Consider the following 16426-nt stretch of genomic DNA (forward strand, 5'->3'; position numbering starts at 1 on the left):
ATACCTGAGTTTCTCCAGTCTGCAGTGTGGATCCTCCAGTCCAGCAGAGAGCAGTCTGACTCCTGAGTCTCCTGGGTGATTGTACCTCAGGTCCAGCTCTCTCAGGTGTAAAGGGTTTGACTTCAGAGCTGAGACCAGGGAAGCACAGCCTTCCTCTGTGACTAGACACCATGACAGCCTGTAAAGAGTCAAATCATTTCAAAACCACACTGCTATTCTTTGGTGGTGAAAGTGTTTTCTATCCAATGCTACCAATTATATGCATATCCTGGCTTCTGGGCCTGAGTAACAAGCAGTTTACTTTGGGCACGTCAGTCAGGCGGAAATTCAGGAAACTAGACCATAAGAAGTTTCAAATAAAAGGTGACATTCTGTAGTATAATATGACACTTTGTATCTCAAATCTAAATTGTTGGAGCTTGGCGCCAAACACATGTGATGTGGACTATGTGTCTGGTAAACACATATGATGTGGACTATGTGTCTGGTAAACACATATGATGTGGACTATGTGTGTCTGGTAAACACATATGATGTGGACTATGTGTGTCTGGTAAACACATATGATGTGGACTATGTGCCTGGTAAACACATATGATGTGGACTATGTGCCTGGTAAACACATATGATGTGGACTATGCGCCTGGTAAACACATATGATGTGGACTATGTGTCTGGTAAACACATATGATGTGGACTATGTGCCTGGTAAACACATATGATGTGGACTATGTGTCTGGTAAACACATATGATGTGGACTATGTGTCTGGTAAACACATATGATGTGGACTATGTGTGTCTGGTAAACACATATGATGTGGACTATGTGTGTCTGGTAAACACATATGATGTGGACTATGTGTGCCTGGTAAACACATATGATGTGGACTATGTGTGTCTGGTAAACATATATGATGTGGACTATGTGTACCTGGTAAACACATATTTTTTTATTTCACCTTTATTTAACCAGGTAGGCTAGTTGAGAACAAGTTCTCATTTACAATTGCGACCTGGCCAAGATAAAGCAAAGCAGTTCGACACATACAATGACACAGAGTTACACATGGAGTCAAACAAACATACAGTCAATAATACAGTAGAAACAAGTCTAAATACGATGTGAGCAAATGAGGTGAGATGAGGGAGGTAAAGGCAAAAAAAGGCCATGGTGGCAAAGTAAATACAATATAGCAAGTAAAACACTGGAATGGTAGATTTGCAATGGAAGAATGTGCAAAGTGCAAAGTAGAAATAAAAATAATGGGGTGCAAAGGAGCAAAATAAATACATTAATTAAATACAGTAGGGAAAGAGGTAGTTGTTTGGGCTAAATTATAGGTGGGCTATGTACAGGTGCAGTAATCTGTGAGCTGCTCTGACAGTTGGTGCTTAAAGCTAGTGAGGGAGATAAGTGTTTCTAGTTTCAGAGATTTTTGTAGTTCGTTCCAGTCATTGGCAGCAGAGAACTGGAAGGAGAGGCGGCCAAAGAAATAATTGGTTTTGGGGGTGACTAGAGAGATATACCTGCTGGAGCGTGTGCTACAGGTGGGAGATGCTATGGTGACCAGCGAGCTGAGATAAGGGGGGACTTTACCTAGCAGGGTCTTGTAGATGACATGGAGCCAGTGGGTTTGGCGAAGAGTATGAATCGAGGGCCAGCCAACGAGAGCGTACAGGTCGCAATGGTGGGTAGTATATGGGGCTTTGGTGACAAAACTGATTGCACTGTGATAGACTGCATCCAATTTGTTGAGTAGGGTATTGGAGGCTATTTTGTAAATGACATTGCCAAAGTCGAGGATTGGTAGGATGGTCAGTTTTACAAGGGTATGTTTGGCAGCATGAGTGAAGGATGCTTTGTTGCAAAATAGGAAGCCAATTCTAGATTTAACTTTGGATTGGAGATGTTTGATATGGGTCTGGAAGGAGAGTTTACAGTCTAACCAGACACCTAAGTATTTGTAGTTGTCCACGTATTCTAAGTCAGAGCCGTCCAGAGTAGTGATGTTGGACAGGCGGGTAGGTGCAGGTAGCGATCGGTTGAAGAGCGTGCATTTAGTTTTACTTGTATTTAAGAGCAATTGGAGGCCACGGAAGGAGAGTTGTATGGCATTGAAGCTTGCCTGGAGGGTTGTTAACACAGTGTCCAACGAAGGGCCAGAAGTATACAGAATGGTGTCGTCTGCGTAGAGGTGGATCAGAGACTCACCAGCAGCAAGAGCGACCTCATTGATGTATACAGAGAAGAGAGTTGGTCCAATAATTGAACCCTGTGGCACCCCCATTGAGACTGCCAGAGGTCCGGACAGCAGACCCTCCGATTTGACACACTGAACTCTATCAGAGAAGTAGTTGGTGAACCAGGCGAGGCAATCATTTGAGAAACCAAGGCTGTCGAGTCTGCCGATGAGGATGTGGTGATTGACAGAGTCGAAAGCCTTGGCCAGATCAATGAATATGGCTGCACAGTAATGTTTATTATCGATGGCGGTTAAGATATCATTTAGGACCTTGAGCGTGGCTGAGGTGCACCCATGACCAGCTCTGAAACCAGATTGCATAGCAGAGAAGGTATGGTGAGATTCGAAATGGTCGGTAATCTGTTTGTTGACTTGGCTTTTGAAGACCTTAGAAAGGCATGGGGTAGGATAGATGTAGGTCTGTAGCAGTTTGGGTCAAGAGTGTCCCCCCTTTGAAGAGGGGGATGACCGCAGCTGCTTTCCAATCTTTGGGAATCTCAGACGACACGAAAGAGAGGTTGAACAGGCTAGTAATAGGGGTGGCAACAATTTCGGCAGATAATTTTAGAAAGAAAGGGTCCAGATTGTCTAGCCCGGCTGATTTGTAGGGGTCCAGATTTTGCAGCTCATTCAGAACATCAGCTGAACGGATTTGGGAGAAGGAGAAATGGGGAAGGCTTGGGCGAGTTGCTGTGGGGGGTGCAGTGCTGTTGACCGGGGTAGGGGTAGCCAGGTGGAAAGCATGGCCAGCCGTAGAAAAATGCTTATTGAAATTCTCAATTATGGTGGATTTATCAGTGGTGACAGTGTTTCCCATCTTCAGTGCAGTGGGCAGCTGGGAGGAGGTGTTCTTATTCTCCATGGACTTTACAGTGTCCCAGAACTTTTTTGAGTTAGTGTTACAGGAAGCAAATTTCAGCTTGAAAAAGCTAGCCTTGGCTTTTCTAACTGCCTGTGTATAATGGTTTCTAGCTTCCCTGAACAGCTGCATATCACGGGGGCTGTTCGATGCTAATGCAGAACGCCATAGGATGTTTTTGTGTTGGTTAAGGGCAGTCAGGTCTGGGGAGAACCAAGGGCTATATCTGTTCCTGGTTCTAAATTTCTTGAATGGGGCATGTTTATTTAAGATGGTTAGGAAGGCATTTTTTAAAAATATCCAGGCATCCTCTACTGACAGGATGAGATCAATATCCTTCCAGGATACCCCGGCCAGGTCGATTAGAAAGGCCTGCTCGCTGAAATGTTTCAGGGAGCGTTTTACAGTGATGAGTGGAGGTCGTTTGACCGCTGACCCATTACGGATGCAGGCAATGAGGCAGTGATCGCTGAGATCTTGGTTGAAAACAGCAGAGGTGTATTTAGAGAGCAAGTTGGTTAGGATGATATCTATGAGGGTGCCCGTGTTTAAGGCTTTGGGGAGGTACCTGGTAGGTTCATTGATCATTTGTGTGAGGTTGAGGGCATCAAGTTTAGATTGTAGGATGGCTGGGGTGTTAAGCATGTTCCAGTTTAGGTCGCCTAGCAGCACAAGCTCTGAAGATAGATGGGGGGCAATCAGTTCACATATGGTGTCCAGAGCACAGCTGGGGGCAGAGGGTGGTCTATAGCAGGCGGCAACGGTGAGAGACTTGTTTTTAGAGAGGTGGATTTTTAAAAGTAGAAGTTCAAATTGTTTGGGTACAGACCTGGATAGTAGGACAGAACTCTGCAGGCTATCTTTGCAGTAGATTGCAACACCGCCCCCTTTGGCAGTTATATCTTGTCTGAAAATGTTGTAGTTTGGAATTAAAATTTCTGAATTTCTGGTGGTCTTCCTAAGCCAGGATTCAGACACAGCTAGAACATCCGGGTTGGCAGAGTGTGCTAAAGCAGTGAATAGAACAAACTTAGGGAGGAGGCTTCTAATGTTAACATGCATGAAACCAAGGCTATTACGGTTACAGAAGTCGTCAAAAGAGAGCACCTGAGGAATAGGAGTGGAGCTAGGCACTGCAGGGCCTGGATTCACCTCTACATCGCCACAGGAACAGAGTAGGAGTAGAATAAGGGTGCGGCTAAAAGCAATAAGAATTGGTCGTCTAGAACGTCTGGAACGGAGAGTAAAAGGAGGTTTCTGGGGGCGATAAAATAGCATCAAGGTATAATGTACAGACAAAGGTAAGGTAGGATGTGAATACAGTGGAGGTAAACCTAGGTATTGAGTGATGAAGAGAGAGATATTGTCTCTAGAAACATCATTGAAACCAGGAGATGTCATTGCATGTGTGGGTGGTGGAACTAATAAGTTGGATAAGGTATAATGAGCAGGACTAGAGGCTCTACAGTGAAATAAGCCAATAAACACTAACCAGAACAGCAATGGACAAGGTATATTGACATTAAGGAGAGGCATGCTTAGTCGAGTGATAAAAAGGGTCCAGTGAGTGGAGAGGTTGGTTGGGGGTCACAGCGATTTAGACAGCTAAATCGGTAGCAAGCTAGCATAGGATGGAGGTCTGTTATTAGCCACCTCTTGCGTTCCGTCAGTAGATTAGTGGGTTTCCGTGTGGTAGAGGGGATTAATCCAAATCACACAACAACAACAAAAATAAAAACAATAGATATAGTTATAGAGGCCCAAGAAGAAAAATAAATAAATAAAAATAAAATAAAATTGTCCAATTGTCTATTCAGATAGCAGCCGATAAGACAGCCGCAGATGGGCGCCCAGGCAACGTCGCGCCGGAGGAGCCAGCCGGACAACTCCCTCGGGTAGACAACGTCGGCAGTCCAGCTGTGAAGGCCCGGTGGGGCTCCGCGTAGGCAGCAAAACGGGTCCGGATAGGTGACTGCAGCCCAGTAGTGATTGATGGAACTCTTCAGCTGGCTAGCTCCGGAACAATTGATGTTAGCTCCGGAATCGACGAAAGCCGATAGTCACACGGATAGCAGCTAGCTAGCTGTGAGATCCAGGTATGAATGTCCAGAGCCAGCGGCCGAAATCCAAGGACATGGAGAGAAAAATTGGTCCGGTATGTTCCGAGCCGCGCTGCGCTGCACCGCGCCGTACAAAACTGGCGATAGATTCTCGAGCCAAAGGACAGCCGATGACCACAAACCGTGGTTAGCTGAGTACTAACGATTAGCCAGTAAAGAAGCTAACTAACTTCTGAACTAGCTTCTGAACCAGCTTCTGATTAGCTTCTGGACCAGCTTCTGGCTAGCTCCCGGCTAGCTTCTGGCTAGTTTTCTGGCTAGCCTCTTGGAGGATTACGGATCTGAGGTAAATAATACTTTTTTATATAAATATAAATTGGTGAAGCAGATTGCAGGAGAGTGTTCTGAAGATGAGTTTATGGAAAATTAAAAATGTATGTGAAAAAAAAGACACGACAGGACGAGGACAAAAAGACGTCTGAACTGCTATGCCATCTTAGATCGACTTTGATATGATGTGGACTATGTGTTCCTGGTAAACACATATGATGTGGACTATGTGTTCCTGGTAAATCATCTGAATGAATCATTAATAATAACGAGTGAGAGAGTTACAGAGGCTACAACAAAACATTCTAACCTCTCACCATTAACCTCAAATAAAAGGTGACATTCTGTACTGTCACCTAATATTAAACTGTTTTCTCAAATCTAAATTGCTGGAGTATAGAATACATTTGAAAACTGTAAGCTTCACTGTCCGAACACATATGGTGTGGACTATGTGTGTCTGGTAAACACATGTGGATCTGGTGAACATTTACCAGTTCTTGACCAACTACAGGAATACTGACCTCAGAGTCTCCAGTTTACAGTGGGGATTCCCCAGTCCAGCAGAGAGCAGCTTCACTCCTGAATCGTTCAGGTTATTGTTACTCAGATCCAGCTCTCTCAGGTGTGAGGGGTTTGACTTCAGAGCTGAGACCAGAGAAGCACAGCCTTCCTCTGTGATTAGACAGCCTGACAGCCTGAAAATAGTAAAATTATATTAAAACCACACTGCTATTCTTTAGTGGTGAAAATAGTGGCATAATATTTTTTTCAACATATTCAGATATATCAGTGTCCTGAAAACTCCCATATCTATTCATAAATAAATGAGTGTATCATTATTAGAAATTATCATAATATTGCTTGTAGAGAGACAAATGTATAGGACAAATATTTGAGTAGACTGACAAGAACATTTTAAAAAGCAGTATCAGTCAAAAGACAGACAGTGAGGTATCAGATTTAGATTGTATTGAGCATACAGTCCACACCATATATATTTCGACAGTGAAGCAAACATTTAAAATGTGGATCTATACTCCATAATTTTGGATTTGAGATCAAATGTTTCATATGATGTGACAGTCTATAATGTCACCTTTTATTTGAGGGTATTTTCATATATATCTGTTTCACGTTTAGAAAAATAAAAGCACTTCATGTGTCTAGTCCCCCTATTTGAAGAAGTCATAAGTAATTCTGACCAATTCACTTATTGCGTATCAAAGTAGTTAAAAGTTTAGTATTTGGTTCCATATTCCTTGCCAACAATGAATACATCAAGCCTGTGACTACCATGATGAAGAAAAAGCATGAATTAATCATTAATAATAATAATGAGTGAGATAGTTACAGAGGCTACAACAAGACATATTAACCTCTCACCATTAACCTCAAATAAAAGGTGATTTTCTGTAGTGTCGCTTAATATGAAACATTTGATCTCAAATCTAAAAAGCATAGAGCCAAATTTGAAATGTTCCCTTCACTGTACAAACACATATGATGTGGACTATGTGCCTGGTAAAAGCATGTGGATCTGGTGAACAGTTATCACTTGTTGACCAACTACAGGAATACTGACCTCAGAGTCTCCAGTTTACAGTTGGGATTCCCAAGTCCAGCAGAGAGAAGTTTCACTCCTGAATCCTTCAGGTCATTCTTACTCAGATCCAGCTCTCTCAGGTGTGAGAGTTTTGACTTCAGAGCTGAGACCAGAGAAGCACAGCCTTCCTCTGTGACTCCACAGCCTGACAACCTGACAAAGATATCATCATGACTTCACAAAGACACTGTTAATTTAACACCAGTAGTGTAGAAGAACAATGGCAGATGCATTTGGTTAATTCTCCCACGCAACATATAGATTCATCTACCGTCTCCTTGTCACGATCGTCGTAAGAAACGGACCAAAGCGCAGCGTGGTGTGAATGCATCATTTTAATGGATGACAAAAACACAAAGTAAATTGAACAAAACAATAAATGAACAATGACCGTGAAGCTATATACCAAATGTGCTGACATAAGCCCCCAATCACCCACAATGACAAAACAGGCTACCTAAATATGGTTCCCAATCAGAGACAACGACTAACACCTGCCTCTGATTGAGAACCATATCAGGCCAAACACAGAAACAGACAAACTAGACATACAACATAGAATGCCCACTCAGATCACACCCTGAACAAACAAAACATATAAACATACAAAGCAAACTATTGTCAGGGCGTGACAGTACCCCCCAGCTCCTGACTGAGGGGCAGCTCCGGACTGAGGGGCAGCTCCGGACTGAGGGGCAGCTCCGGACTGAGGGGCAGCTCCGGACTGAGGGGCAGCTCCGGACTGAGGGGTAGCTCAGGACTGGCTGACGGCTCTGGCAGCTCCTGGCTGGCTGGCCACTCTGGCAGCCCCTGGCTGGCTGGCGGCTCTGGCAGCCCCTGGCTGGTTGGCAGCTCTGGCAGCCCCTGGCTGGCTGACGGCTCTGGCAGCTCCTGGCTGGCTGACGGCTCTGGCAGCTCCTGGCTGGCTGACGGCTCTGGCAGGTCCTGGCTGGCTGACGGCTCTGGCAGGTTCTGGCTGGCTGACGGCTCTGGCAGCTCCTGGCTGACTGACGGCTCTGGCAGCTCCTGGCTGACTGACGGCTCTGGCAGCTCCTGGGGCTCTGACGGCTCAAGACAGACTGGCGGCTCTGACGGCTCAGGACAGACGGGAGACTCTAGCGGCTCAGGACAGACGGGAGACTCTAGCGGCTCAGGACAGATGGGAGACTCTAGCGGCTCAGGACAGACAGGAGACTCTAGCGGCTCTGGAAAGACGGGACAGTCTAGCGGCTCTAGACAGACGGGAGACTCTAGCGGCTATGGACAGACGAGAGACTCTAGCGGCTCTGGACAGACGGGAGACTCTAGCGGCTCAGGACAGACAGGAGACTCTAGCGGCTCTGGAAAGACGGGACACTCTAGCGGCTCTGGACAGACGGGAGACTCTAGCGGCTCAGGACAGACGGGAGACTCTAGCGGCTCAGGACAGACGGGAGACTCTAGCGGCTCAGGACAGACGGGAGACTCTAGCGGCTCTGGACAGACGGGAGACTCTAGCGGCTCTGGACAGACGGGAGACTCTAGCGGCTCTGGACAGACGGGAGACTCTAGCGGCTCTGGACAGACGGGAGACTCTAGCGGCTCTGGACAGACGGGAGACTCTGGCAGCTCTGGACAGACGGGAGACTCTGGCAGCTCTGGACAGACGGGAGACTCTGGCAGCGCTGGAGAGGAGGAAGGCCCTAGCAGTGCTGGACAGGCAGGAGAACCTACAGGCAGAAGACGGAGAGACAGCCTGGTGAGGGGGGCTGCCACCGGAGGGCTGGTGCGTGGAGGTGGTACTGGATAGACCGGACCGTGCAGGCGCACTGGAGCTCTTGAGCACCGAGCCTGCCCAACCTTACCTGGTTGAATGCTCCCGGTCGCCATACCAGGTGGAATAGCCCGCACTGGGCTGTGCTGGCGAACCGGGGACACCATGCGTAAGGCTGGTGCCATGTACGCCGGCCCGAGGAGACGCACTGGAGACCAGATGCGTAAAGCCGGCTTCATGGCACCTGGCTCGATGCCCACTCTAGCCCGGCAGATACGAGGAGCTGGAATGTACCGCACCGGGATATGCACACGCACTGGGGAAACTGTGCGCTCCACGGCATAACACGGTGCCTGCCCGGTCCCTCTCTCTCTCCGGTAAGCACAGGAAGTTGGCACAGGTCTCCTACCTGGCTTAGTCACACTCCCTGTGTTCCCCCCCCCCAATAAATTTTTGGGGCTGCCTCTCGGGCTTCCTTTCGCACCGCCGTGCTAACTCCATTCGCTGGTATCCCTCCTCACACTGCTCCAGAGAATCCCAGGCGGGCTTCGGCACTCTCCCTGGGTCGACCGACCATCTGTCTATCTCCTCCCAAGTTGTAACAATGTCCAGATCTCGCTCCCATGTCCAGGAGTCCTGTGATCGCTGCTCCTCCTGCTGCTGCCTGTTACCACACCACTTGGTCCTTTTGTGGTGGGTGATTCTGTCATGATCGTCGTAAGAAGCGGACCAAAGCGCAGCGCGGTGTGAATGCATCATTTTAATGGATGACAAAAACACGAAGTAAATTGAACAAAACAATAAATGAACAATGACCGTGAAGCTATTTAAACAAAATGTGCTGACACAAGCAACTAACATAGACAATCACCCACAACCCACAACCCACAATGACAAAACAGGCTACCTAAATATGGTTCCCAATCAGAGACAATGACTAACACCTGCCTCTGATTGAGAACCATATCAGGCCAAACACAGAAACAGACAAACTAGACATACAACATAGAATGCCCACTCAGATCACACCCTGACCAAACAAAACATAGAAACATACAAAGCAAACTATGGCCAGGGCGTGACACTCCTAGAAGAGTATGGTCATATTGTTACTAATGTGAACATCAATGCACTCACTGATTCAATATGTTTTTCATGAATGCTTAAATGTCATTGTATGTACTCACAGAGCAGCTCTGGAGGCTTTGACCACTGGCAGCAGCCTCAGAAGACCTTCCTGTGATCTGGAGTATTTCCTCAGGTCAAACACATCCAGCTCCTTTTCTGAAGTCAGCAACACAAAGACCAGAGCTGACCACTGTGCAGGTAAGAGTTCTTCACTGGAGACACTTCCTGATCTCAGGTATCTTTGGATCTCCTCCACTAGAGAATGGTCATTCAGTTCATTCAGACAGTGGAACAGATTGATGCACTTCTCTGGAGAGGGATTCTCCCTGATCTTCTCCTTGATGTACTTGACTGTTTCTTCATGGCTCTGTGAGCTGCTTCTTGTCTTTTTCAGTAGACCTCGTAAGTGCTTCTGATTAGACTCCATTGAGAGGCCCAGAAGGAATCGGAGGAAAAGGTCCAGGTTTCCTGTCTCACTTTGTAAGGCTTTATCCACAGCACTCTTGTAGACAGTAACTTCAGGCTTGTTTCTGAACAGCGCAGAAAGTTTCCAAGACATTGATTGAGGTTTGGCCAATAGATTACCATTGTTGTTGTTGAATGAGAGGAACACATATACAGCAGCCAGAAACTCCTGAATGCTCAGATGCACGAAGCAGTACATCTTGTTCTGGTACAGCCCACATTCCTCTTTAAAGAGCTGTGTGCACAATCCTGAGTACACTGAGGCTTCATTGACATCAATTTGAGCCATTTTCAGGTCTTCCTCATAGAAAATCAGATTGCCCTTCACAAGCTGTTGAAAAGCCAGTTTTCCAAGTGATAGAATGCTCTCTTGATTCCAGTGTGGATCGGTCTCTTCTTTCCCAAGATACTTTTCATTCTTCTGTTTGTTATGAAACTCCACAAGGTGTGTGTACATCTCAGTCAGAGTCTTGGGCATCTCTTCTCTCGTATGTTTCAGGACGTGTTCAAGGACTATTGCAGATATCCAACAGAAGACTGGAATGTGGCACATGATGTGGAGGCTCCTTGATGTCTTTATGTGTGAGAGGATTCTGCTGGCCAGGCCCTGATCACTGAATCTCTTCCTGAAGTACTCCTCCTTCTGTGGGTCATTGAACCCTCGTACCTCTGTCACCTGGTCAACACAACCTGAAGGGATCTTATTGGCTGCTGCAGGTCTTGTAGTTATCCAGAGGAGAGCAGAGGGTAGCAGATTTCCCTTGATGAGATTTGTCAGCAGAACATCCACTGAGGTTGACTTTGTGACGTCACAACAGATCTTGTTCTTCTTGAAGTCTAGGGGCAGTCGGCACTCATCTAGACCATCAAAGATGAACAGAACTTTGTACTTGTCGTAGTTGGAGATTCTTTCTTCATTGGTTTCCATTGAGAAGTGATTGAGAAGTTCAATCAAAGTGTGTTTTTTCTCTTTCATCAAATTCAGCTCCCGAAAAGGGAATGAAAATATAAATTGGACATCCTGATTTGCTTTTCCTTCAGCCCAGTCCAGAATGAACTTCTGCACAGAGACTGTTTTTCCAATGCCAGCAACTCCCTTTGTCAGCACAGTTCTGATAAGTTTGTCTTGTCCAGTTAAGGGTTTGAAGATGTCGTTACATTTGATCGCAGTCTCTGGTCTTGCTTGTTTCCTGGTTGTTGTCTCAATCTGTCTCAGCTCATGTTCATTATTGACCTCTCCTGTTCCACCCTCTGTGATGTAGAGCTCTGTGTAGATATTATTGAGAAGTGTTGGGTTTCCTTGTTTAGCGATCCCCTCAAATACACATTGAAATTTATTCTTTAGATTAGATTTGAGTTCATGTTGGCAAATCACAGCAAGCTCATCTGAATGAAGAAATAACACAGAGGATATTAATATTGCATCTGTTTCAATGCCTACAGTATTGTAGGACTGTGTTATAAAGTTTAAATTACATTAACTTATTCTCTTAACTGTGTGTATAAATGTGTATATGTTTTCATGATGCATTACACACTGGTGTGACTGATTTATATCATTATTGGCCGTATTATTTTTTTCTCTGTGTAAATTGAATTAACACAATTTTCTGCTGCTACTTGATGAGGTCACTAAGTGTTGTATAAAGGCTTCTACAATATCATTGTGTTACACGGCTACTTTAGCTGTACTTTAGTTTCAGCTTTTAAATGTTTGTTGTAAAACAGCATTCAACATGAGGCAGACAGCTCTTACTTTTTTCCAGTGTGTCAGCAAGCTCCTTCTGATTCATTTTCCTCAGGACGTGCAGTGTGATCTTCAGAGCCCCCTCTCTGGCACTGCTCTCCTGCTTCTCATCTTCAGAATCCACCACTTCCTCATCCTGCTTCTGACTCTCAAAGCCTTCTGGGAGTTCTGGACTAAGAATCCTCTTGAACATCTTCAGCTCGTTCTTCACAAATGTCATAATATTCTCTTCAAGCAACTGAAATAAAGTAATTAAGTTAAGCAAGAATATAAATGCTCCCTCATTAACACATTAATGAATGATTGACAGATCAACTTTACTGGAGGTAAACAAAAACAAATGTACATAACAGGACCACATACACTGAATATAGAGGCCAGGTCTGTTTGATGACTCTGGGAAGACTGACCACTGAGAACCTCTGACTCTGATCTCTCCTGTTGGTTTCTGTGGACAAAATATGAGATTACATCTCCTCATCCAGGGAGTGTACACACTCTCACATACTCTCTCACACACTCTCTCTCACAGACACACACACACACACACAAACACAGGGAATGTTGTGGTTGTTTAATATTGTTTTAGGACTATGAAAATGGAAAAAAACGATTAGCCTATGGATTATGAAAACACCAAAACTAAATGGGAAACTGAGAGAAGAGAAATTACTAGAGACAGTGTTGTTTAACTCCCTGACCATGACCCATGAACTCTTCTTACCTTTGTTCAGTAGAAAAGTCTCCCTTTCTAAACTGTAGAGGTTGAATCATAGACCGGTCACTCTTCATGGACACACAGCTGGTTACAGGGGAGGCTGGTCTCTCCTGCTTGATTGGACTTCAACACAACAGAGACAAACATTACATCTCTCACTTTATTTTTTTAATTTGTAAGGGGTGGATCAGCTTAATATTGCGGAAAGATTGTTGCTTCCATCAATGTAATTGTCTGCATCATTTCCAATCCCCCATATATTTTTGGGGTAAATATATATATATATCCATACACGCATGCATACATATACACATACACATACCTATATAGATACACATACATATATATATATACATATACACATATATATACATACACATACCTATATAGATACACATATATACATATACACATATATACATACACATACCTATATAGATACACATATATACATATACACATATATACATACACATACCTATATAGATACACATATATACATATACACATATATACATACACATACCTATATAGATACACATATATACATATACACATATATACATACACATACCTATATAGATACACATATATACATATACACATATATACATACACATACCTATATAGATACACATATATACATATACACATATATACATACACATACCTATATAGATACACATATATACATATACACATATATACATACACATACCTATATAGATACACATATATACATATACACATATATACATACACATACCTATATAGATACACATATATACATATACACATATATACATACACATACCTATATAGATACACATATATACATATACACATATATACATACACATACCTATATAGATACACATATATACATATACACATATATACATACACATACCTATATAGATACACATATATACATATACACATATATACATACACATACCTATATAGATACACATATATACATATACACATATATACATACACATACCTATATAGATACACATATATACATATACACATATATACATACACATACCTATATAGATACACATATATACATATACACATATATACATACACATACCTATATAGATACACATATATACATATACACATATATACATACACATACCTATATAGATATACATACTTTTTAAAGATTATACTCCCTGCAAACCCTACCACCCTTTCCCCAATTAGAGTAACCTAATAAACACTTCTGCTTCTACCTTCAGTTTATACATCTTATACACATTTTACAGACAAAATCGATTTTACAATAGTTCTATTTTGTTTGTTTTTAGTCCTTCCTCTATTTCTGATGTCCATCCAGTTTGATTTCTATTTGTAATTGCGCTATTTCACAAGATTTCTGAACCTATATACGTGTTACAGACCCCGAATGTTTTACATTGTTTATCTTGTTATTAGTCCCACCCTTCAGCTCCATTCAACCCCTCCCATCTGTCTCTCAACGTCATCCATTTTGGATTTCTATTTCCATATATTTTTCAACTGTGCCGTGATGCTTCACAAAAGTACTGAACCTTTCTATTCTCATAGCTTCTACAGATTGTAAATTTAAAAAAAAATGTTTTGCTAAAATAATAATTATATTATTGATTGATAATAATGGCTTTTCAAATCACCCAGTATTGCTATCTACAGCGTTAGTTCTAGGCAAATGTTGCAATTCTTCAGCCATTCCTGGACCTGTCACCAAAAACGAGCAACATATGGACAATACCAAAATAAATGATCTAATGACAATTTTGGGTAGAGCAGACATGTCCATATGTCTATGTTAACTACATGTGTGACATAACTCCACCAGTCCTATTTATGATATCATTCACTAAAATATAACTTTTTTAAACATTTCTTCGAAAAATATATATATTTTTGTCAATTAGTATATTTGAATTTAACCATGATATTTGTTGTATTATTTGTTCTGTCTTTTCAGGTGGATTAAACTGAAATTGCAACCAACTTTCTAAGGCTTGTTTAAAAAATAACGATATTTTGGAGATTATTTCCTTTTCAAACAACCGAAAGTGAGCAGGTGTAATCTGAATAAAGGGGAAAAGGCCCTTCCTGAACATAGGATGAGACATTCCTACCAATTTACTAGAGAGCCTGTTTGTATTTAAGTATAACTTTTGTATGACTGATGCCTTTAGTGAGAGGTCCAATGCTTTAATATTTAATCATTTCTGCCCTCTGAATTCATATTCGTTATATAAATAGGCCCATTACATTTTGTTTAGCTTGCCATTCCAAATATAATTGAATATTTTATGTTCACATAATTCAAAAAGCAGGTCACTAGGTGTAGGCAAAATCATAATCAAATAGGTAAACTGTGATATGACTAAAGAGTTAATCAGGGTAAACTGGGATATGACTAAAGAGTTAATCAGGGTAAACTGGGATATGACTAAAGGAGTTAATCAGGGTAAACTGGGATATGACTAAAGAGTTAATCAGGGTATTACTGTGATACGACTAAAGAGTTAATCAGGGTAAACTGGGATATGACTAAAGAGTTAATCAGGGTAAACTGGGATATGACTAAAGGAGTTAATCAGGGTAAACTGGGATATGACTAAAGAGTTAATCAGGGTAAACTGGGATATGACTAAAGGAGTTAATCAGGGTATTACTGGGATATGACTAAAGGAGTTAATCAGGGTAAACTGGGATATGACTAAAGAGTTAATCAGGGTAAACTGGGATATGACTAAAGGAGTTAATCAGGGTAAACTGGGATATGACTAAAGGAGTTAATCAGGGTAAACTGGGATATGACTAAAGAGTTAATCAGGGTAAACTGGGATATGACTAAAGGAGTTAATCGGTGTAAACTGGGATATGACTAAATAGTTAATCAGGGTAAACTGGGATATGACTAAAGGAGTTAATCAGGGTAAACTGGGATATGACTAAAGGAGTTAATCAGGGTAAACTGGGATATGACTAAAGGAGTTAATCAGGGTAAACTGGGATATGACTAAAGAGTTAATCAGGGTAAACTGGGATATGACTAAAGGAGTTAATCAGGGTAAACTGGGATATGACTAAAGGAGTTAATCAGTGTAAACTGGGATATGACTAAATAGTTAATCAGGGTAAACTGGGATATGACTAAAGGAGTTAATCAGGGTAAACTGGGATATGACTAAAGGAGTTAATCAGGGTAAACTGGGATATGACTAAAGGAGTTAATCAGGGTAAACTGGGATCTGACTAAAGAGTTGATCAGGGTGATTTTTCCACAAATAGACAGGTATTTTCCTTTCCATGGTAGCAAGATCTAATCTATTTTTGCTAACTTTCTATAAAAATTAATTGGAGTGAGATCATTTCTTTCTTTTGGGATTTGTATACCGAGTATGTCCACATCTCCATCAGACCATTTTATTGGTAAATTACATGGTAATGTAGAATTGGCATATTTTTGTGATCCAATACTTAATATCATCATCATAATTTGGT

At 42.5% G+C, this 16426-nt stretch overlaps 1 protein-coding gene across 1 annotated transcript in view; it reads right to left on the reverse strand.

Moving 5' to 3' along the window:
* LOC110485298 (NLR family CARD domain-containing protein 3-like) overlaps positions 1-16426 on the reverse strand; it is a 33000-nt gene that overhangs the window by 4014 nt on the left and 12560 nt on the right. Inside the window, exons 3-8 of the mRNA XM_036939642.1 lie at positions 12917-13033; positions 12556-12640; positions 12202-12430; positions 10040-11831; positions 7079-7252; positions 5-178 (exon numbers count right to left, since the gene is read on the reverse strand). Coding sequence (XP_036795537.1) covers positions 5-178; positions 7079-7252; positions 10040-11831; positions 12202-12430; positions 12556-12640; positions 12917-13033 — 2571 coding nt within the window. The remainder of the gene's footprint in view (positions 1-4; positions 179-7078; positions 7253-10039; positions 11832-12201; positions 12431-12555; positions 12641-12916; positions 13034-16426) is intronic.

This window comes from Oncorhynchus mykiss, chromosome 12 (genome assembly GCF_013265735.2).
Source record: "Oncorhynchus mykiss isolate Arlee chromosome 12, USDA_OmykA_1.1, whole genome shotgun sequence".
NCBI classification, from domain to species: Eukaryota; Metazoa; Chordata; class Actinopteri; order Salmoniformes; family Salmonidae; genus Oncorhynchus; species Oncorhynchus mykiss.